Below are 23,417 nucleotides of genomic sequence, written 5' to 3'. Positions count from 1 at the left end.
ACAAAGAATGCAGCCTATAAGCCACCTTTAATTCCCAACCAAGTCCCCTCCGTCCCAACAGCGGACACGGGGGTTGGCTGCAGGGCAGGGGCAGGTAGCTCTGTGGGTCCCAAGAAACTAAGAGAAGAGTGAAGTTTCAGGGGTAGAACTCTCAGGTGTATGCAGGTGTCAGCTTCTACTCAGGTATTCAAGACTACACTCACCTGAGTGGCCAAACATGGTGGCCACACACTCGCCTGAGGAGAAGTCAAAAATGGAGAGATTCTTGTCGGAACAGCTGGTGGCAATGTAGATGCCTGAGGGGTCTGTCTGCACCTGAGGAGCAGGGTGTGCAGCTGGAGGACACGGGATGTACCAGTCCCTCCCATGCAGCGCCACTCTGTCCCTGGTCCGCCATGCGGCGCCCCTCCTGGGTCCTGACCTTGATGAGTGTGCCGTCCTCACCCTGTGACCCTTTAAACAGCTTCTTCTGCTTCCCGCTGCTGATGTTAAATATCCTGTAAGAAACACAGTCTCTTTCACGTGAGGAGGCGGTGAAGGCGGAACACGCGTGGGGGATGGAAATGCCAGCTTTCGCTCCCAGTCTACACTCTCTGGGAGCTACCACCAGCAGCAAATGGGCTACCACCTCTTGGGTGAGGCAAAGTATTGTAGGCTCAAGGGGTTACAGAGTCCCGTACAGAACGACAGATGTGGGAACTTAGCTGCACAGAGCTGACCCCCTAGGGCGATGAAGGAACGTGGGCAGAGAGGCTGAGGAGGGGACGCCCACCGAATATTTCGGTCCTGGCAGCCGATGGCCGTGTACTTCCAGCTGGGCTCCACATCCATGTCATAGAGGGTCGTCTTCCGCACCACGTGGTGTGTCCGTGTGAACTGCACTCCATCTCCAGACTGCAGGGGTGGAGCATGTGGGCAGGCCCACACCCAAATGCCTCACCAGGCCCCAAGAGCCCTACTTGCGCCTCCCTTCACCTCTTGTAACCTTAGGCAGGGAATGGCAGACCCTGCCCTGCCCCGCCCCTCTAGGAAAGCCCAGTGCCCTCACCTTCTGCGCAGTGCGGAAGTAGATGCTCTTGTCTGCTCCACAGCTGATCATGCGGACTTGCCCATCGCTGGCTATGAAGGAGGGAGGCCCAGCTGTTCCCACTGTTCTCACACATGGGAGCAGCCTGTCTCCCACCTTCCCTCCGTGAGATCCCCCATCAAGCTACTCTACATGCCAGGGAAAACCAACTAAATTAAACCTGGAAACTCAGGTTTTCCTTTCTCCCTATCCTCAGTCCAACCTGGTTGGCTCAAGTCCCTGCAGTGAGAGTCTCTGTTCCACCTATCTTCCCAACCAGTTCCGGGCCTCCCAGCTGCTGTCCAACACTCCCCAACGACTGGCAGACCCTTCTCATGGAGATGGGAGGCAGATGGCAGCAGGGGTGAGTGTGGCAGGATGTGTCTCATTCACCCAGCCTGCACCTGCAAACTTGACAGCAGTGATGGAGGATGAGTGTTCGTCCAGTGTCTGCTGTAGGCTGTACTCCCGCCCGGCATCCAGCACGTGGATCAGCCGGTCCCGGCTCGCCGATGCTAGCAGTTTCAGACCTGGGGATGGAAGAACTCCATCAGCCCATGAGTGCCCTGAACAGCCCTTATCTGGGCCTGGCAAAGAGCCCCAAGGGAACTGAGTCCCATATCCCCAAGCCATGTGAACCACAGAGCAAGGACAGAACTGTCCTCCTCTAAACCAGCAAAGACACCAGTGATCCAAAGATTACCGACCCCACATACAAGAGCCAGGACAAATATAAGTGGCATCGGCAGGACTGCAGGAGCCCTGTGCCATTCTGGGCATTCTCCTGACCTGTGTCTGGCTTAGAATACTCCAAGCACAGAATCTCAGAGTCATGGGCCTCCACCTTCAGCATTTCACTCAGGGACTGAAGTTCGTGCACCCTGCAAAGATGAGGAGAGGTGGGAAGAGGCAATGGCCAGGCCGCAGGAAGAAGGACTCACGCCCCCTTCTACATTTTCTCCTCCTACCTTTTTCCTTTTTGTGAACTTTTAGGCTTAGAGAAAAGTAGCTGAAAGAACAGAGCGCTTCCATATTTCCCTTACCCAGCTTTCCCTAATGTTAACATCTTACATAACAATAGTGCAGTTATCAAAACTAGGAAATTCATGTTGGTACAATACTATTAATTAGAAAACTTATTCAAATTTCCCCAGTTTTCCCGCTATGTCCTTTTTCTTGACTCCAGATCCTATCCAGAGTCAAAATTGCATTTAGTTACTTCTCCTTAGACTTCTGTGGTCTGTAACAGTTCTCCAGTCTTTCTATACTTTTCATGATCTTGATGCTTTTGAAGAGTATGATCAGTTACTCTGTGGTATGTGCCTCAATTTGAGTTTGTTGGATGTTTTCTCACGTCTACATTGAGTTTATGCATTTTTGGTAAGAATACCCCAGAAACAATGTCACATCCTTCCTAGTACATCCTATTACGGGCATCAGGATGTTGATATGAGGATGTTAGGCCTGACCACTTGGGGAAGATGATTTCTGCTAGGTTACTCATTGTAAAGTTATTACCTTTCCCTTGTAAATAAGTATCTTGTTGCCCAACCTTTTTGGGCCCAACCCTCCCTAAAGTTCTAAATACCCGACTCTGCACCACGAGCGGCAGTCAGTACCCACCCAGGGCCTGGCATTACCTAAGTGTGCCCATACGGTCCCCTGATGCTAGATGCTGTCCATTGGGGCTGACACACACCGAGCGGATGCCCACGCGGGGATCCATCAGGGACGCATCCGCCTTGTCTCCCCCAGGCAGGTCTGTGTCCAGCAGGGCCTGGGTGTTCCCATCCACATAGATGATTTTAATGAGGTCCTAGTGGAACAGGTTAGAAGAGGTAGATGAGGCAGGCCTGACCAGTACAGCTGTAAGGGGCAAGACAGCTGGGCAAAACAAACCCTTGGACCACAGAGCACAGCCAAATGAAGGCTGGAAAGCCAAGGCCTAGGGACCCGTTCCCAATAACAAGGTGCAAAAGCTGTGGGGAGGGGGGCACTGAGGGTGAAGCGGGGCCCCACCGCCTCAGGGCTCACATTGCTGAGGATGTTTCGGTGGAGGGTGGAGCCATGCACCCCGGAGCTCTCTGTGTTCCACAGGCGGATGGTGTTGTCTGAGGAGCAGGTAATGAAGGAACTGGGGGGCAGGCAGGCCTGGTTACTGTCCTTCACCTCGGGGTAGACCTGAAGGGGCCGAGGGAACACAATCAGACCTCCATTCAGGAGCAGTCCTCTGCCTACCCAAGGAGATGAGAGGGAATGGGACGAAAGAGGGAATGGTGGCCAGGACTTAGTCCAGTGCCTGTCACAGGCCATACATAACTAGTATATACTCTTCATTATGACCAAGGGGAAGCACCCACCATATATCAGGCACTCTTCTATGCCTCCCACTTACATTATTTCATTGTATTCTTAGAACAATTAGGTGAAGCAAGTACACCATTTTACAGTTGAGGAAACTGAGGCTTGGTCAAATTCAATAACTTGTTCAAGATCACTGAGGCAAAACTAAGGATGGGGCACACCGAGGAAGCCTGTAACATTCAAATTCAGTCCCTAGGATCTATCCCAGGGAATTCACTGGAGAAACAGGGAGGCAGAAGGAATCTAAGATTATACTTGGGGATCCCTACTTTCTGTCCTCAAAATGATATCCCAGCCAACCTGGCCAGTCTCCAGCCAGCCAGTCAGCCCACATACCTCCACACTCCAGACGCAGGAAGAATGATACAGAGCCGAGTACACCTTGCCCACTTTCTTGGGGTCCCTCACATCCCAAACATAAATGCTATGATCGTTGTACACACAAGACAGCCACTGATTAGCAGGATCAAAGGTCAAGGCAATGGTGTCTGGATACCTGGCATTGGCCACTCCAGAGAAGAGGCGACTGTAGGGAGAGGACAGGGCACACTAGTGAGACTGAAGGGATTGAAAAGAGAAGCCAATCCACAATGGAAGGAGCAGTGCGTGAGGAGCCCTCCCCGGACCTGCAGGTTTGGAAATAGTTGCTTGAGAGAAGAAAGGAGCCCCTACTAGCCATCAGCAGGAACCTGACCCGGCGCTAGCTGCTGGGCCATGGTGTTCGGATGAACACAGTTTCACAGAACACCAACGTTAGACAAGGTAATTCTATGGCTGTGATGGGGCAAAACAAAACCAAGACTACTCTGTGCACAGATAAAAACAAGATCACCACACAAACCACGACAATGATCGAACACCGCCTTTCCCATCTACATGACTGCTGGCGGCTCCTTGACCAAATACAGCTTTAGCCCCATACCTTTCCTTCACCTCTTAGATAAATTAACAAGATGTGCCACTGTAGAACTGCCCCTAGTTCCTGACAGCATCCAACCAGAATACTTCAATCCCTTGAACTACTCCTAAAGTCACCCAACGCAAGCCCAAATCCCATATGCCCCTTCTAACACCCACTTACTGAGACTCTCCACAGTTCTCCACAGGGTGGGGTCTCCTTGGTTGCAACAAGTACCAATAAACCCGAATTCTTCTGTCTAAAGAGGTGTTCCCAGTAATCTCTGGGGCATCAATACACTCTTCGCCTGCTCCCTGAGGCACTGACAAGAAAGACTGGGCAGGGGTAAGGCTACGAATGGAGGAAGGGGGGCCCACGGAGCTCACCTGGCCTCAGTGATGCTGGCAATGTCTGTCCCCAGAGCATGGGGTCGGGGCAAGGTGCTAAGGAAGTGCAGGTTAGAGGGGTTGAAAAGGCGCACGGTGCCATCAGCACAGCCACAGAAGATGTAGTCTTGGCTCACAGAGATGCAGTGGGCCACTGTGGTCTGTGGGCAGAGTGGCTCAGCTCAGCAAGGCCACCTGCCCACTCAGTCTTCTCTCCTCCCCGCCCATCAACAGCCACCTGCCAAGAGGAGGGACCGCCCAAGGCAGGGGCAAGGGAAAAGCTGCCCAGCTGCTCTATTCTGAGCCCCTCGGCCCTGTCCAGCCAGGGGATAGGAATCGAGGATTCTTCTAGGCACCGGAGGATCCAGTAGGAAAAGCCCAGTGAAGAGAAAGAAACAGCATGAGAAAGAGAGGAGGGTGCAGGCACCACTTACTGTGAAGCTGTCTGTGTTCTGAGCAGAAGAGGAAAGCAGGGGAAAGAGAGACAGAAAGAGCAGAGAGGAGGCAGTTATACAGATCACCAAGGGCTGGAACTGGGCCAAGCTCTAGCTCCCCCAAGCTTCATTCTCCTGGGATCTCCTGTATGCATGAGGGCCCAGCCCCTAGTCTGAAGCCCTGGGCACTAGTTCTCCCCTGAGCTGAGACATGGGCAGACCCTACCCCTGGGGATGCAGGTACTTACCCTCAGCTCCACCCACTTGTCCAAAAGCCTTCGATCACTGAACTCGCACAGCAGCCCCGAGGACGTGATGCAGAAGGTGCTGTCCGCCTTCTTCCCTCTGCCACAGGCCACATCAGTGAATAGGTTGTTCCGCAGCTCTCCCAGCAGCCCTGAGCGGCCCAGCAGGGGCACAGTGGCATTCACCTGTGGATGTGCTCCACTGTTACCCCCATCCACCCCAGAGCCTGCCCCTGGAAACCAGGCCCTAGGAGAGGACAGGGGACGCCTCCAGCACCCCCTTGCTCTTTGGGCCTACTCCTCAGCCCAGACAGCATCTGGCTCATCCAGAACTTCTGCATGACTGCTGGGAATGCAGAGAGAGGCCCAAGTCGGGCAGAGTCTCCCGGGGTGGGCTGGGCAGGCCCTGGCCGGGGACTTGGTGGCTACTCCCAGCTTCAGCACCTCACCTTTGAGGTCTTGCTGTCATCGAGATACCAGAATTTGATGTGCCGGTTGCCTGCAGTGACAAAGTAGCTGCAATCCTCAGAGAAGGACACTGCTGTCACCCGACTGGACACCTTGTTGGAGGCCACCACAGTGTTTTTCTAGAGGGGACGCCAAAGGAAGAATCAAGGCCCTGTCTCTGGGAGCTAAGAAGACAGTGACTCAGACAATGGAGGAGAATTAGAATTTGTACTTGAAAAAGCATTTCTTTCCAGAATTTACTGGCCAGAAAAAGAGGGGTGGGGAAATAATCCCTTTCTAGAGGAGCTGAAAAGATTCATTTCCTGCAGAAGTCCTTGAAGGCACAAAGTTAGCTCCTTCTACCAACATGCTTGGCCACACGGTTGCTCTTTTCTGCTTCAAATAACTTTCTAGAATGAGAATGGTTCGGAGGGGTGGAGTGGAGCTGTGCAGGTCAGCAGTCTCTTGCCTCCCCAGCTGACACGTGACCCCTGTGAGGCTGCCAGGCCATCCCACCCAGCCACTCACCTTCCAGGCCCACACGTTGACGATCATGTCATGCTGGTAGCCCACAGAGACGATGTACTTGGCGCTAGGAGAGAAGGCCACACAAGCCACACCATACTTGTGCTCCTGCAGCTCGGCCACCTGGCTGCGCTCTGCCACGTCCCAAACCCGCACGGCGGGCATGTGCCCACTCTGCAGGGAGGCAAGAACTGGAAGTGAGTTCTTGAGTTCTCCACAGGCATATAGCCCCCGTTTGTCTTCCAGAGTGGGGCCCTCGCCTCCTCAGTCACTGGATACCATCATTCTCCCGGCCAAAAGTCAGGGCAGGGTACAGAGGAAATATGGTAAAGATCTGAGGGCAACAATGATTATCAGGGAGAAAGTGGCCCCGGAGTTTAGTCAGCATCTCTGGGTGCCCGTCTGTACTTCTGGATGTTCAAGGCTCCCTGAATGGTTCTGATGGGCAGCCAGCATGAGAGCCACTACCACTCAGGTCTGTCTCTGCCCCTAGTAAGACTATGCCGCCGGGACAGAGGCGTTCCTCCTGAGCCCAGCAGGGGGCCCCCGGGGGTAAGGAATAGTTAAGGCGGTGGTTTCAAAAAGCACGCTTCCCTGACCAGCAGCATCAGCACTATCTGGGAATTTCTTACAAATGCACATTTCGGAGCCCCATCCCAGACCTACAGAAGCAGAAACTCTGAGGACCAGCCTAGCGATGTGTGCTTTCATAAGCCCTCCAAGTGATTCTGATGTACACTAAAGCTTGAGAAGCACTGTTTTAAGGTATAGCGAAAACCAGGATTTGGTGTCTGTTTCAGAAGCCAAAGTGAGAGCAGGCCTAGGACCGCAGCTCTCTGCTGAGGCCAGGACACCTGCCCTCTTTACAGTACTGCCAGCCCTCTTCTTCACTCACCTCTCCGGTGACCAAGTACTTGCCATCAGGGGAGAAGGCAAGGGCAGTGATGGTTTTCCTGCAAGAGATGGGGCAGGCTCAGAGGGGCACTGGCATCCTGGCCTAAGCCTAGCCCCCTCCCAGCCTTTCAAAAGGTGAGACCAGCAGACACCAATGGCACATGTGGCACTTCCGCATCTGGCCTTAGGCTCCAACCAGGTCCCAGCCCCCAGAGCCATAGAAACTCCAGATAGTGCCCTTCTCATAGCTCCCAGAAGGAAGAGGCATCCTGAGGACCCGGCCCATTTACCTGGAACTGTTGAGGATGTGGTGCTGTTTGTGTTTCCGGGGATTGAACAACACAACCACACACCTGAGGGGATGAGCAGACAACAGGCTCAGCACCAAACCACAGCTCCCCAGGAGCCCTCCAGGCCACCCCGGACTTCCAGTCACCCAGCAGCGGGAGCTGGGTAGAGAGAGCAGAAGGGCTCCACTGCTTTTTTTTTTTTTTTTGAGACAGGGTCTCACTCTGTCACCCCAGCGGGAGTGCAGTGGTGCAAACATGGCTCAGTGCAGCCTCAACTTCCCAGGCTCAAGCAATCCTCCCACCTTAGCCTCCCTAGTAGCTGGAACCACAAGCATGTGCCACCATGCCAGCTAATCTTTGTTTTTTGTTTTTTTTTTTTGTAGACACAGGATCTTGCCACATTGCCCAGGCTGGTCTCAAACTCTTGAGCTCAAGTGATCTGCCTCCCAAAGTGCTGGGATTACAGGCATGAGCCACCTCGCCCAGCCTCCACTGCTTTCTCCTGGCAACCTGTTCTTCCTCCTTTTCCCCACCCAAGAGGGCCTATCTCTGTAGCCCCAAGAGAGTAATAAGGACTCCCTGGAAGCCTGTCCCCCCAACCAGGCCCCTAAATACCAGCTCTATCTCTGGCCATACCCACAAAGGGCTGGCAGGGACACAGGCCATCCCGCAGCCCTTCCATATACCCCAGGAAGGGGTGTAGGAGGGGAGAAGAAATGTGATTTGGACAAAGCAGGCCTCAGGTGCACAGCCCGTTCACAGGCTTGGGGTCACACGTGTATCAAGCATGTGTGCCTGAAGATATAAGGTCTCTCACATGTGCACCCACGTGTGTACTTGGCAAGAGCTGGCCTCCCACACCCTGCATGTGTTGAATGAGGAAGGAGGTGGGAGGCCAGGCAGGGGCCACATAGCAGAAAGGCTCAGTAAGATGGGGTACAGGGATAGAGAGAGCCTGAGAAGGCCTGGGAAAGCCCTACAGTGCCACGGAGGGCCCAAGCCCCACCCTGAGAATCCCTGGCCCCAAGAAACCTGAGAAGAGCCCCCCGACTGCCAGAAGCAGACAATCAGGGGCTCTGCCTGCCTCATAGAGAAGGCGGGGGCAACCTCTTCCACCAGGCAGCAAGGCTGCTGGCTGGAATCAGGTCCTGCCTTTCCAGAGGCAGCTCTGGAGACGGAAGCTGGGTAGTAGGAATCAGGGGCAAGAAGCCAAAGGCCAACAGCCAGGCAGCTTCTCTTTAGGCTTCTTGGCTGTCAGCAGGCCCTGGCCTGTTGCCCCTTCTGCCTCAACTCTTCATTAACACTGGAACTAGCAAACAAGAGCAAGCCTGGAGGCTGCGAATAGGAAAGGCAGGGAGGAGAGAAAGAGCAGACAGCTACTACCCCCAGACCTAACTTTCCCTAGTGGGACCCCATTGCAGCCCCCGTATCTGAATGCCACTACTGGCTGGAAGCTTGAAGGGAGGTAGGTGCAAGTTGCTAGTGAGTGCTAAGCATCTTGGGCTCAATAAACCACTTCAATATGCAAATTTGGGGACACTGGGACCTCCGATGTGACCAGATATGCCCAGAACTGCCAGGCTGACCAACAGCTGTGGAATTCCCGAGTCACATCATTTTCTCCTCTAACCCCTCAACTCCTCCTGTTTTTTTTTTTTTTTTTCTCCTTCTTTCTCCATTTCCTATTCTTTCCTTGTTCTTGTTTCCTTTTTCCATTTTTTTGAGACAAGGTCTCACTATGTTGCCCAAGCTGGTCTTGAACTCCTGGACTCAAGTAATCCTGCTGCCTCATCCTCCTAAGTAGTTGGGATTACAGGCTCATGCCACCCTGCTTAGCCCTTCCTTTCTTTCTTTCTTTCTTTTTTCTTTTTGGAGGCAGGGTCTTGCTTTGTCACCCAGGCTGGAGTGCAGTGGCACCATGGCACCATCACAGCTCCCTGAAGCCTCGACCTCCTGGGCAAGCAATCCTCCCACCTCAGCCTCCCAAGTAGCTGGGATTACAGGCACATGCCACCACACCCAGTTAATTTTTGTATTTTTCTGTAGAGATGGGGTTTTGCCATGTTGCCCAGGCTAGTCTTGAACTCCTTTCTCTTTTTATACCACCTTCTAGTCTCCTGCTTCCCCTTCTAGAATGTCACAGTCAGGAGGGTTTTAAAAATTATAACAGGCCGGGCACAGTGGCTCATGCCTATAATCCCAGCACTTTGGGAAGCTGAGACAGGCAGACCACCTGAGGTCAGGAGTTCAAGACCAGGCTGGCCAACATGGTGAAGCCCCATCTCTACTAAAAATACAAAAATAAGCCAAGTGTGGTGGCAGGTGCCTGTAATCCCAGCTACTTGGGAGGCTGAGGCAGGAGAATTGCTTGAACCTGGGAGGTGAAGGTTGCAGTGAGTTGAGATCATGCCATTGCACTCCATGGGAGCCAAGAACTAGACTCTGTCTCAAAAAAAAAAAAAAAAGTATGACAAAAGCAAGATGGCTTTGGAAACTCTGCACCCCATTGCTCTTGAGCAGGCACATGAAAATTATAACAGAGCCAGGAGCGGTGGCTCACGCCTGTAATCCCAGCACTTTGGGAGGCCGAGGCGGGTGGATCACGAGGTCAGGAGAACGAGACCATCCTGGCTAACACAGTGAAACCCCGTCTCTACTAAAAATACAAAAAATTAGCTGGGCTTGGTGGCGGGCACCTGTAGTCCCAGCTACTCAGGAGGCTGAGGCAGGAGAATGGCGGGAACCTGGGAGGTGGAGCTTGCAGTGAGCTGAGATCACACCACTGCACTCCAGCCTGGGGGACAGTGAGACTCCGTCTCAAAAAGGAAAGGAAAGCAAAGGAAAGGAAAAAGGAAAGGAGAAAGGAAAGGAGAGGAAAGGAAAGGAAAGGAAGAAAATTATAACAGAGTTCAAAGTCCACATATTTAGATTTTTTTTCTTTTTTTTTTTGAGATGGAGTTTTGCTCTTGTCACTCAGGCTGGAGTGCGGTGGTGCGATCTCGGCTCATCGCAACCTCCACCTCCCGGGTTCAACCAATTCTCCTATCTCAGCCTCCTGAGTAGCTGGGATTACAGGCACCCATCAGCAAGCTTGGCTAATTTTTTTGTATTTTTAGTAGAGATGTGATTTCACCATATTGGTCAGGCTGGTCTCAAACTCCTGACCTCAGGTGATCCACCCACCTTGGCCTCCAAAAGTGTTGGGATTACAGGCGTGAGCCACTGTGCCCAGCCAGATTTAGACATTTAGGTTTTAATACTTTATGCAGTATATGGAAAGTAATAGCCCCAGGCCTGCCACCATCATGAATTCAGAGGCCAGAAAGTTCTCAGTGGTTAACCAACGTTTCCTGAACCTTCTTGCAGTCTGTGCTGACCTGAGGCCCTCTGCAGGCTCCTCTCTCCAGTAAAGGCTCTAGTCTAAATGGGGACAGGTTCCCTAGCTTTCTGATGAGTTACACAGGAACTCATCAGAAAGCTAGGGCTCATCAGATAGGGCTCATCAGAAAGCTAGGGCTTCAGCTGAGAGTTGATCTAATTGAATTGACTCAATGCATAATCCAGCCAACCGTATCCCAAATCCAGAAAAAGTGGGCTCTATTTGCAAGTTTATGAGTTTTCCCTTAATTCTCATCCCAAAGCAGCATTTCAGCCTTTAAAGGGTAGTGCATCAGACTGCTTAAAACACTTTCCAAGTCACTGCATACAAACTCAGTCTTCCTGGGACACAATATCCTGTTTCCTCCTTCTTCTATGTTCAGCTCCATGGTGGAAGGAGAAGGGTGAATGGCGTGTGTGTGTGTGTGTGTGTGTGTGTAGGAACACTACGTAGATAGAAGGATAACTGGCTAGAGGCAATGGCAATGAGGCAATCTCTCCCTCCTCTAACATCCCCCTGCTCCCAGCATAGCCTAAGAAATTCTCAGGTGTGCCATGGAAGAGCTAAGCAAGAAAAGGAAACACCAGAGGTCGTCCCTTAAGCAACTATTTTTGTTTCTAATTATTGATATTTGGAAGCCATCCAACAAGAGAAAGAAAGAGAGCATGCAACCACTGTCACAGCTCCACATACAGGGACGATAACACAGATGCTGAAGTGACAGCAGCATGGCCAGGGCTCCCTGTGTGCTTGGCTTGTTGACGCCCTCCCGACCTGTTCTCAAAAGCACCAAGGAGCCCTCTCAGCCTTCTTGGTGAATTCTGAGCAAGCTCCTAGGTCAGCCGGGGAGAGGAGCGCGAGGCATGGTTTCTATCAATCTTTCCCTCCACATCCCCTGACCCTGCTTAGCAGGGTGAGCCCTTGCTGCAGTGCTGGCTGAGATCCACCACATGCCAAGGGCTGGGTTGGCCCAACCAGCTGAGTCCCGCAACTCAGCACCCGAGGGTGCAGGGCGGCTGCTCACTCTCACGGGGAGGGTGTAAGGCCTCAGCCTGGGGGAGTCACGCTGTGGAGTACTGGCGCCAGGTGCTGGGCCCACTGCCCAGGAAGGGCCAAGCCTTCAACATCCCCCTTCCCTACACAGGTCCAGGCCTGCTGCTACCACAGAGCCCAGGATTCCCACAGGATCCACCTCCTACCACTCTCCATCCCCCGGATGGGATGAGCTATGCACGGGGCAGTATAGACAGGGAGCAGGACACACAAGATCAACCAGGGACCCTGGGCCTTTGAATTGTTTTCTTTCAGACCAGGTAAAATCTGAGAGTGACTCACAGAAGCATACCAAAGGGGCTTCTGGCCTCGCTCAAATGTCGCCCTCCAGCCCTATTTATCATTACAACCCTACCCCTGTCACTGCTACTGCTTATACTGTTTCCAAAGCACACATCAACTTGTAATCATGCTTATAACTTACACTGGGGGTGGGGATCCATCTTCACACACCAGACTGCCAGTTCTGTGAGGATGGTATTTTTGGTCTGTTTTACTTACTGTTAAGTTCCCAGGGCCTAGAAGATAGGCCCTCAGTAATTGTTTGTAAATGAGTGAATACATCTCCAAGTCACTAGCTGCAAGATCTCAAAGCCCTGGCTGCCAAGAACCTCCTGTGTAGCAGAGCGTGAACCAGGGCCCTGGGGAGAGGTCCATGGTTCTCCTGTACCTCAGGCATTTAGGACTCCTTGATGCTCAAGGGCAGCGCTGAGGTGGAAAGAGCAGAACACTAAGGTCACAGGCCTGTCTGCTAACACACTGCGTGATCCTGGGCACCAAGTCCCAGCCTTTTCTTCTCTCAGGTCCACGGGTCTCTCCATTGTCCCTGGTGAATTCCCTACAGAGAGTAAGAAGGCAGCTCTGTGTTCCTTCAGCTCAGGTGCCACGAGAACACAGTTCAGGAGGAGGATTCCGTCACACCCAGTGCAATGCTGCCAAGCTGAGGATCTCAGCATCAATTCTAACATGGGCTGAGTAAATGGAGGGCCTCCTCAGGAGAGCAGGGGTTCCCTCTTTTCCTCCCCACTTAAATCAACCAAGAGATCTCTTCTCAGCTGCCAGATACACCCTGTTACCTTATTAGGACACTTCCCACCCCAACGGGAGAGGAGCACCTGTGCGCAGGACACTCACCCAGGCCACTCTGGCATGGGAGCCAGGAGAAACCCATTCTCAGGACTAGGCACAGGGGCACAGGTGCCCAGGGGCTGTGCTGGGCTCGAACATCCATCTCCACTAAGCCAGCTGGGGAAAAGGCCCAACTCAATTAATGGTGTTCAGCTCAACTAAGTCTCTCAAAGGGGCTGTCGACATCCTCTGGTAGGGGCCTTCCCATGGGGAAACAACAGCCAAGGGATGTAGGAGCCACTAGGACAGGCTCCATGCTCAGCCTGGGGCTCCTACCCACCTCTCCCTGACACACTGCCCACCCTCCTTTCCCGTGCTGTTCCATTTCCTTTCAGAAAACTTTGTTTTGGTTTGATATTCGCCTCTGGGCCTCAGAGAATTTTCTGAGTTTTGTTTCTCTCCTTGTTTCTAGGATACCTGAGCTGGCTCCTAAAGCAACAGGCACAGGAGGAACAAGAGTGTGGGGGCTGGGGGCAGTGTAAGGATGATCAGATAAGAAAAGCAGGGAGACAAGGAGGGAGGTGAAGAACCTGCTTGTGCTCACACTGAATCTGGTGGCCCCCAACATCACAGCAGCACATCAGGGAGCTCTAGAACACAGCAAAACTCAAACACCCAGAAAGAAGCCATTTGCGCAGAGAACTTGAAGTTCTAAGAAATCAAAAGGTCAAGGAACAGATTAGGGGCACTGCCCAAGGGTGGCCAAAGCCAAGCACACACACTCAGGAAACCTACTAGAGGTTCCATCAGGGAAGCCTGCACACCACCTGGAAGGATCATGACTCCCAGGCACATGCACTGGGCTGAGACCTGCCCATAAACATGCATAAGCACACGCCCTTAAAGGCCAGGCCTGGAGTCCAGGGGTGTGTGAGGAAGAAAGCGGGCAGGACTCCACACTCCCCAGGGCAGGGACACAGGGCTCAGCATGCACCAAGCAGCACCCCAAGGCCTTTTCTGCCTAGGCTACATCCAGCCCCAGCCCCACCTCCAACAAGAGAGAACCTGGCTTTCCCAGGCAGAGGCAAGAACAAGTGGAATTCCCCGGAGGCAGGCTGCACAAACTTATCCAGTAGAGAGGTCTTTCCATCAACTTGCTTCTCTAGGGGAAAATGGAGCCCAGACCAGTGTCTGCCAGGCAGAGCCCGTGTGGCTCCACAGCACCCCTACTGCAGCCATTAAACACCAGAGGACCGCTTGGGAGAGATAATGACCCCAAACCCAGGGGCAGAAGTCTCCCTGGCACAGACTGAGTTGCCCATAAAGGGGGCTCTTCTTATTCAAAGGGCAGGTAGGCAGCTTAGAGGAAAAGCAATTTGTTAAAAATAAGCAGAAAGTGGCCGGGCCCAGTGGCTCACGCCTGTAATCCCAGCACTTTGGGAGGCCGAGGTAGGCAGATCACCTGAGGTCAGGAGTTCAAGACCAGCCTGACCAACATGGAGAACCCCTGTCTCTACTAAAAATACAAAATTAGCTGGGTGTAGTGGCGCATGCCTATAATCCCAGCTACTCGGGAGGCTGAGTCAGGAGAATTGGTTGAACCCAGAAGGCGGAGGTTGTGGTGAACCGAGATCGTGCCATTGCACTGCAGCCTGGGCAACAAGAACGAAACTGTCTCAAAAAAAAAAAAAAAAAAAAAAAAAGTGTGGTCTTCCCCCTACCTTGTGCCATTTTAACAATCAGAGCTCTACAGTCATACTACTTGGGTTAGAACCCCAATACACATACTAGCTATGTTACCTCGAGCAAACTCCTTAACCCTTTTGGTTTTTTTTTAAGAGGCAGGGTTTCATTGTGTCACCCAGGCTGGAGTACTGTGGCACGATCATAGTTCACTGCAGCCTTAGCCTCCTGGGCTCAAGCCATCCTCCCGCCTCAGCCTCCCAAGTTGCTAGGACTATAGGCACATGCCATCATACCCAGCCAATTTTTTTATTTTTACTTTTTGGTAGAGACAGGGTTCTCACTATGTTGCCCAGGCTGGTTTCAAATTCTTGGTTTCAAAGCAATCCTCCTGCCTTGGCTTCCCAAAGCCACTGCACCCTGCCTGCTTAACTTTTTTTTTGAAATGGAATCTTGCTCACTGTTCAGGTTGGAGTGCAGTGGCACGATCTCGGCTCACTGTAACCACTGTCTCCCGGGTTCAAGTGATTCTCCCGTCTCAGCCTCCCAAGTAGCTGGGACTACCAGCACCTGCCATCATGCCAGGCTAATTTTTGTATTTTGGTACAGACAAGATTTCACCATGTTGGCCAGGCTGGTCTTGAACTCCTGACCTCAGGTGACTCGTCCACTTTGCCCTCCCAAAGTGCTAGGACTATAGGCGTGAGCTACCGCACTGGGCCTGCTTGACTTCTTTGAATCTCAATTTCCTTCTCTAAAATATGAGGATGATAATAGTACCAACATCAAAGCGTTGCTCAGAGTATTAATTAACACACAGTGCTTAAAAAGTGCCTGGTGGCCGGGCGCGGTGGCTCAAGCCTGTAATCCCAGCACTTTGGGAGGCTGAGACGGGTGGATCACGAGGTCAGGAGATCGAGACCATCCTGGCTAACACGGTGAAACCCCGTCTCTACTAAAAAAATACAAAAATCTAGCCGGGCGAGGTGGCGGGTGCCTGTAGTCCCAGCTACTCGGGAGGCTGAGGCAGGAGAATGGCGTAAACCCGGGAGGCGGAGCTTGCAGTGAGCTGAGATCCGGCCACTGCACTCCAGTCCGGGTGACAGAGCGAGACTCCGCCTCAAAAAAAAAAAAAAGTGCCTGGCATAGAATAAGCACAGTCATACGTCACATAATGACATTCTGGTCGACAGTGAAGGGCATGTGTGACAGTGGTCCCGTAAGATTATAATGGAGCTACAATATTCCTGTCACTTAGTGACAGCTTGGTGATCCTGACCCTATGTAGTTCTATGCGCTAGGCTAATGTGTGTGTTTGTGTCTTTGTTTTTAACAGAAAAGTTTAAAAAGTTAAAAACAAAATTTAAAGCTTATAGAAGATAAAAAGAAAATACTTTTGGGCCAGGCATGGTAGCTCATGCCTGTAATGCCAGCACTTTGGCAGGCCAAGGCGGGCGGATCACTTGAGGTCATTAGTTCAAGACCAGCCTGACCAACACGGCGAAACCCCATCTCTACTAAAAATACAAAAATTAGCCAGGTGTGGTGGCAGGAGTCTGTAATCCCAGCTACTCAGGGGGCTGAGGCAGGAGAATCACTTGAGCCCAGGAGGCAGAGGTTGCAGTGAGCTGAGATCGTGCCACTGCACTCCAGCCTGGGTGACAGAGGGAGACTCCATCTCAGAAAAAAATAAAAGAAAAATATTTTTGTATAGCTGTACTGCGTTTGTGTTTTAAGCTAAGTGTTACTACAAGAGTCAAGAAGTTAAAAAAAAAGTTTATAAAATGTAAGAAAGTTATAGTAGGTTAGGTTCATCTATTGTTGAATATATGTTTTTAAAATAAATTTAGTATGGTCACGTGTACAGTGTTTGTAAAGTGTACAGTAATGTTCTGGGCACTCACACTCACTCACCACTCACTGACTGACTCACCCAGAACAACTTCCAGTCCTGGAAGCTCCATTCATGGTAAATGCCCTTATACAGGTGTGCCTTTCATATATATTTTTTATATGATATTTTTACCATACTTTTTCTATGTTTAAATACACAAATACCATTGTCTTAGGATTATGTGCAGTATTCAGTACAGTGACCTGCTGTGCAGGTTTCCAGCCTAGGTGCAACCGGCTAGACCACGTAGCCTAGGTGTGCGGTAGGCTACACCGTCTAGGTTTGTGTAAGTACACCCTGTAATGTTCGCACAGCAACGAATTGCAAAGTGACACTTCTCAGAACATATCCCCATCATTAAGTGACACGTGACTGTACTTGATTGATAAAGGTGGCTTTTTTTGGTGGCGGCTTGTTTTTTTTTAAGACAGAGTCTCTCTTTGTCACCCAGGCTGGAGTGCAGTGGCGTAATCTCGGCTCACTACAACTTCCACCTCCTGGGTTCAAGTGATTCTCATGCTTCAGCCTCCTGAGCAGCTGGGACTACCAGCACCCGCCATCACACCCGGCTAATTTTTTTGTGTTTTTAGTAGAGACAGGGTTTCAACATGTTGGCCAGGCTGGTCTCGACCTCCTGACCTCAAGTGATCTGCGCACCTTGGCCTCCCAAGGTACTGGGATTATAGGCTTGAGCCACCAGGCCCCGCCTGATAACAGAGCTTTTTTGATGAGGTGATAAAACTAAGCAAATCATGTATCTAGTATAAAAACTATAAAAGTTGCTATGAAAATTACATTGGGGAATGAACTAGGCATTACCAAGTTAATGGCAGAGTAAGAAAGGTCCAGCAGTAGCCCTACTCATGTTCATATTCCTGTGCCTATCAGCATGGAACAGAGGGAGCCAGAAGCAGGAGGGATTCCAAGCTTTCTCCAGAAGCCTGAAGAAACTATGGTTGGAGGTTTCCCACTTGTAGGAGCAGAGGAGTGAAAAGGCAGCAAGAGAAAGAATAGTAGCCCCTGTCCCCTACTTCTCTTCTATGGCCCTGATCTCTCTCAAAGTGACTAGAACAGATTCATAACAGTATTATTCCTAATAGCTAAGAAGTAGAAACAACTCAAATGTCCATCAACTGAAGAACAGATAAAATGTGGTACATCCATGCAATGTAATATTATTCAGCCACAAAAAGGAACAAGATAGTGATACATGCTGTGACATAGATTGACCCTGAAAACAGTATGCTGGCCAGGTATGGTGGCTCACGCCTGTAATCCCAGCACTTTGGGAGGCTGAAGCAGGAGGACTGCTTGAGCCCAGGAGTTTGAAACTAGCTTAGGTAATACAGTTAGACCCCGTCTCTACAAAAAATGGAAAACTTAGCTGGGCATGGTGGCACACACCATAGCTCCAGCTACTCAGGAGGCTGAGGCTGCAGTCAGCCATGATCGTACCATTGCACTCCAGTCTGGACAACAAAAAGAAGCCAGTTACAAAAGGCCAAATACAGTGTTATCTGATTCCATTTGTATGAAATATCCAGAATAGGCAAATTAATGGAGACAGTGGTTGCCTAAGGATGAAGGTCTGGTAAGGTAGGGGTGGAAATGAAGAGTGACTGATAGGAATAGAGCCAGACACGGTGGCTCACGCCCATAATCCCAGCACTTTGGGTGGCTGAGGCTTCAACATGGCTTGAGCTCAGGAGTTCGAGACCAGCCTGGGCAATGTGGTGAAACCCCATCTCTACAAAAAATTAGCCAGGCATGGGGCCAGTACGCCTGTAGTCCCAGTTACTCAGGAGGCTGAGGTGGGAGGATTGCTTGAATGTCGGGGGTGGAGGTTGCAGTGAGCTAAGATCGAGCCACTGTACTCCAGCCTGGGTGGCAGAGCCAAAACCTGTCTCAAAAAAAAAAAAAAAAAAAAAAAAAAAAAAGGAACAGGGTCATGAAAATGTCCTAAATTTGATTGTGGTGATGTCTGCACAACTCTGTGAATATACTAAAAACTACTGAATTGGATATTTTAAATAGTGAGTTATATGGTATGTGAATTACATCTCAACAAAGTTGTTTTTTAAATGACTAGAAGGTAGCTACTGAAGATGGTGTTGGGAACTGTGTGAAATTTGTGTGTGGGAGGCGGAGTAGATGACCAAAAAGCAGGACAGGATGGCAACAATGACAGTACCAAAGAATCTTTACGTGGTCCTGCGTCTCTTTACAAAAATGGCAACAAAACATTAACCTGTATGTATCTTCCAGAAGATACCAGAAAACCCCTGCCCACCCCAATTGCTCTAGCATGGCTATAAATTCCCATGTATCAAGATCTCTTCCAAGGCACTTACTTACCCTGCTGGGTAGGCAACTAAACCTGACCGGGGGTCACAGGCAAGTCCTCTGCCTCCAGACACTGTAATTCCCAGCACCTTCTCCAAGGTCACCTGTTAGAGCAAGACAGAAGTGACATGTTATAGACAGAGTGTGTTTGGGAAGAAGGTGCTGAAGGCACTTGGGACATCCTGAGGCACTGGCTACTTTCCAGATGCCCATGTCTTCAGGAGAATGGAACTATGACTTCTGCAGCTTTTTCCATTCTGGCCACTGGGCTTCTTGATCACATGGGAAAAAACCCAGTGTACAACACCTATTTTCAGGAGGGCTCAGTCTGCTGGTACCACAGGAAAGAAAACCAACTCGTTAAAGTATAACTCATGGCCACAGAGGAACAAGCATTCCCCAAAACCAGGAAGGCACCATGTATAAGCTGAAGCCTGGGATCCCCAGACTAGACTCTTGGATCCGTGAGACGGGTGAGGCCACTGATCTTTGTGCTTTGGCAGACATGAAGGAAAGGCCACTCTGACCTACCAAGAGCCAAAAGAATGTTAGGTATCAATCAGGTGACTCAGAATATCCCTGACCTTTGCATTCTATCATGCTCTTCCCCTCCATCAGAGGGCTCCACCTCCCAAATGTCTGCCAGTTCGTACAGACTACAATCCAAGGAGGCAGAAACAGGGCTTAACGCTGTGTTCTGCAAAGCACCGATGCTCAGGGTATTCTAATTATTATTATTAAGCCACAACTCCCACAGAGATGAAAGATAAAATGCTCAGAGATTCGGAGAGGACATGGCCACGGGAGACACTCATCACTCTCATCATTAGGATTATTACCCCACACTGTCTGCAGGCCCCAGGACCCACACTGAACTAACCTCAAATTAACTCACTGCTCTTTCTGCTAGATGATGCCAAGTGAGATTGAGACTTCCCCCTAACCTCTTGCTGTCACTTCACATCATGCTCTGCTCCAGGTCTTTACCTGCTCCAGGACTGTGCACTCCCTGCACTGACCCTGCTCAGGAATGTCCCTGATCGCCCCTGGCTCAGAGAGTGGGGCTTCAGAATGCAGGACGGACACGTGAACAGGCTAGATAGCACTTTGCTATGAAAACACTGACCCTGAGGAGAGTCTCGGAGGCCCTAAGAGGGCAATGTAAACCAGAAACACATAGGGTAGATGCTTGTGGCAGGGCGGTCTACTACTAGTCCAGGCCAGTTTCTAGAGAGGGGAGGCTCGGAATCAATTAGGACAGTTTTGGAGTTTCTCCTTCTCTCTTATTGCTCCAACTGCAGAATTAGAAGTACTCCTAGAGGGGCCAGGGGCAAGGGCTCACGCCTGTAATCCCAGCACTTTGGGAGGCCAAGGTGGGCAGATCACTCAAGGTCAGAAGTTCGAGACCAGCCTGGCCAACATAGTGAAACCCCCGTCTTTACTAAAAATACAAAAATTAGCTGGGCATGGTGGTGGGTGCCTGTAGTCCCAGCTACTCAGGAGGCTGAGTCACGAGAATCGCTTGAACCTGTGAGGTGGAGGTTACAGTGAGCCGAGATCGTGCCATTACACTCCAGCGTGGGTGACAGAGTGAGACTCCATCTCAAAAAAAAAAAAAAAAAGGTGCTCCTAGAGACCGTGTTTAAATTTTTATCTCTGAGGATTATTTTAGCTTGAATTAGGTTGGAAGGAAACGCCCTGTGGTGGCCGAAGACCAAAATAAGTCTCCAGAGATGTTACATTTAATACCTATTCCCCAGAAAGGTCCCCAAGGATTATCTGTGTTTCTTGGGGATGCAGATGAGGAATTCTAACATGTGTCTGCTCACTGGTAGATATGGTTTCGATACAGAGAAGCAACCCAGAGCCACCTGGCAAGCACCAAACTTGCCAATTACCCTTGTGCCGATCTGAGGCACTAAACCTAGTGTGGAATAAAGTAACTTTGGCCTTCTCTATACATTCTTGATAGGTTACCCTAACTTATGCCTGCTCTACTTTTTTCTCAGCTTAACGAACCACTGGGACCTAGTCACCTGTTACTGACTGGAGAGCAACAAAATCATTCTGGGGAAGTCTGGGGGATACTCAGTTTAAGTCACCATGTCATCCTGGCACTGAACCTGCAACTCTCCCAGAGGAGGGGATATTTAGGGACATTCCTGCCACACCCACTGCTTTCTGCAGACAGGAAAGAGAATGGCCCCAGGCTGGCATTACCCACACAGCTGGGAGAGGCCACAAAATCAAGTGTAGGGAGCTAAAGGGCTGCTCAACTCTTATTTTCTCCTGGTAATCTGATTAAAGGTAAATCCTTTGGATTCAAATTTGCATTGATCCCTTCCATCCCTTACGCTTCAGTGTCGGTCCCGAAGAATTACACCAAGTCCGTTGGTTCTCAGCTGATCTTCTTTCTAACAGGAATTTGGGTAGGTGTTTTGTGGGTAGATGATCCCATTCCAAAGAGAATTAATTCTCTAAAGCAAGGAGACGTGGGCTAGTAACACTCAAAAGACCAGTGTTTAACAAAGTTTTCTGGCCATGACCCACAGTAAGAAACACATTTCATATCATGACCCAGTATATAGAGACATGTGTGTGCATATGCGTAACACTGAAAGTTTCACAAAACAATATCCTATTGTTAATCCTAGAGTGCAATATACTCTATTTTCTATTATATCCATTTCATTAAAAAATAATTCTGGTCATGGCCCACTTTACTGATTTCACGACCTACAAATGGGCTGGAAGCTCTAGTTTGGGAAACCCTGCTACAGGCCATCTCTTTCCGCCTGGCCTGGGAGACAGGCTCTGATCACCGGCACCTTTGTGTTCGTTAGTCATTTTCCTCCTAGGACTCTGAGCAGTGGAACATACTTCCGCACTAGGAAAACCCCACAGGCAGGAGTTTGCCTGAGCTCAAAACTTGGCTTATTTTCAAAGGATTTATGTTTTTGGCTTTTTCTGGCCTTCTAAGCAGCTATCCAAGAGGGGAAAAAAAGCAGTTTCCTTTGGCTCTGTGGAAGGGGAGGAGCAGGGGAAAACATTCAGGGGCATCAGCTGGTTTTTATTTTATGTTCTTAACTCAAACCAGCTTCCTGTTTGCAGGGAGGTTTTGGGTTGAGCTCCACTTTCAAAGGATCTAAGAGTCCAGAGTTCCTGCAAGGCCTTCAACATCTAGGATTATTTTGCAAGGCTTCAACATGATGGACTTCATAAACTAACTCTCCCTCTGACAACCTTCTTCCTCGCCTCCTTTCCAAGAAGGTGGTAGAGCTTCCACCTGCCCTAGCAGATGGAGACAAATTTGAACACCCCCTGCACACACACCCCAGGTTCAATGCATTCAAGTTCAGTCGGTGGTGTGCTGGAGCTGGCTTGCACTAACTCATGAATGCTGACTGTGCACAACTTTTCCCACATACAGTGTTAGCACACGAGTGGCCCTGAAATCACCACCGCAGGACTTACACCATGGAAATCGGCAAAGGCTCACAAATCTTCCAAATCACAGTTTTTTCCCCTCAGAGAGCCTGTAACTATTTACCAGCATGCCACTTAGGTTCAAGTCACTATTATCTCTCACTTGGACTGTAACACCCACATTCTCTCCCTGCTTCAGGCCTTACCCCCTATAGTCTTTTCTTCACACGGTAGGTCACAGGGATTCTTTTAAAATATAAATAAGATCATGTCATCATTTTGCCCAAAACCCTCCAAATGGCTTCCCATCTCCCTTAAGTTCAAATCCAAATACTCTACCCAGGCTTAAAAGCCCTAAATGATCGGGCCTCTGGCTACCTCTGACCTCATTTCCTACACCCTCCCCTTTACTCACTCACTCCACCCCAGCGGACCAACTTTAAGCACCTTTGGTTGATTGTAGCCTCAGGTCCTTTGCAAACGCCATTCCTTGGACTAAAAAGTTCTTCTCTCAGCTACGCACAAAGCTAATTTCCTAAAGTCTTTGCTCAAAGGTCTCTTCCTCAGAGAGGGCCTTTCAGACTAGCTTTACTGCCATAATCTTTTTTTCTTCTTTTTTTTTTGAGACAGAGCCTCGCTCTGTCGCCCAGGCTGGAGTGCAGTGGCGCCATCTCTGCTCACTGCGAGTTCCGCCCCCCAGGTTCACGCCATTCTCCTGCCTCAGCCTCTTGAGTAGCTGGAACTATAGGCGCCTGCCACCACGCCCGGCTAATTTTTCTTGTATTTTTAGTAGAGACGGGGTTTCACAGTGTTCGCCAGGATGGTCTGGAACTCCTGACCTCGTGATCCACTGGTGTCGGCCTCCCGAAGTGCTGGGATTACAGGTGTGAGGCACTGCACCCGCCTACTGCCATAATCTTATACCCAACTTACCCAGCTTTATTTTTTCTTTTTTTTTTTTTTTGAGACGGAGCCTTGCTCTGTCGCCCAGGCTGGAGTGCAGTGGTGCGATCTCAGCTCAC

General features: G+C 50.4%; 1 protein-coding gene across 4 annotated transcripts in view; it reads right to left on the bottom strand.

Annotated features, from left to right (window-relative positions):
- Window positions 1-23,417, bottom strand: part of MAPKBP1 (mitogen-activated protein kinase binding protein 1) — a 51,534-nt gene that overhangs the window by 8,996 nt on the left and 19,121 nt on the right. For 2 of the 4 annotated variants that reach the window (XM_011961048.1, XM_011961050.1), the window contains exons 3-18: window positions 18,982-19,073; window positions 7,550-7,612; window positions 7,261-7,318; window positions 6,369-6,539; window positions 5,843-5,980; window positions 5,397-5,579; window positions 4,715-4,875; window positions 3,767-3,956; window positions 3,101-3,247; window positions 2,707-2,882; window positions 1,856-1,947; window positions 1,471-1,596; window positions 1,049-1,119; window positions 773-894; window positions 422-497; window positions 204-315 (exon numbers count right to left, since the gene is read on the bottom strand). In XM_011961048.1, coding sequence (XP_011816438.1) covers window positions 204-315; window positions 422-497; window positions 773-894; window positions 1,049-1,119; window positions 1,471-1,596; window positions 1,856-1,947; window positions 2,707-2,882; window positions 3,101-3,247; window positions 3,767-3,956; window positions 4,715-4,875; window positions 5,397-5,579; window positions 5,843-5,980; window positions 6,369-6,539; window positions 7,261-7,318; window positions 7,550-7,612; window positions 18,982-19,073 — 1,978 coding nt within the window. Of the gene's footprint in view, window positions 1-203; window positions 316-421; window positions 498-772; window positions 895-1,048; window positions 1,120-1,470; window positions 1,597-1,855; window positions 1,948-2,706; window positions 2,883-3,100; window positions 3,248-3,766; window positions 3,957-4,714; window positions 4,876-5,148; window positions 5,167-5,396; window positions 5,580-5,842; window positions 5,981-6,368; window positions 6,540-7,260; window positions 7,319-7,549; window positions 7,613-18,981; window positions 19,074-23,417 lie in introns of all 4 variants that reach the window. The other 2 variants (XM_011961047.1, XM_011961049.1) reach the window with 2 other exon arrangements.

The sequence above is a fragment of the Colobus angolensis genome, unplaced genomic scaffold (genome assembly GCF_000951035.1).
Source record: "Colobus angolensis palliatus isolate OR3802 unplaced genomic scaffold, Cang.pa_1.0 Scaffold533, whole genome shotgun sequence".
Classification (NCBI taxonomy): domain Eukaryota; kingdom Metazoa; phylum Chordata; class Mammalia; order Primates; family Cercopithecidae; genus Colobus; species Colobus angolensis.
This window is presented reverse-complemented; position numbering and strand designations above follow the sequence as displayed.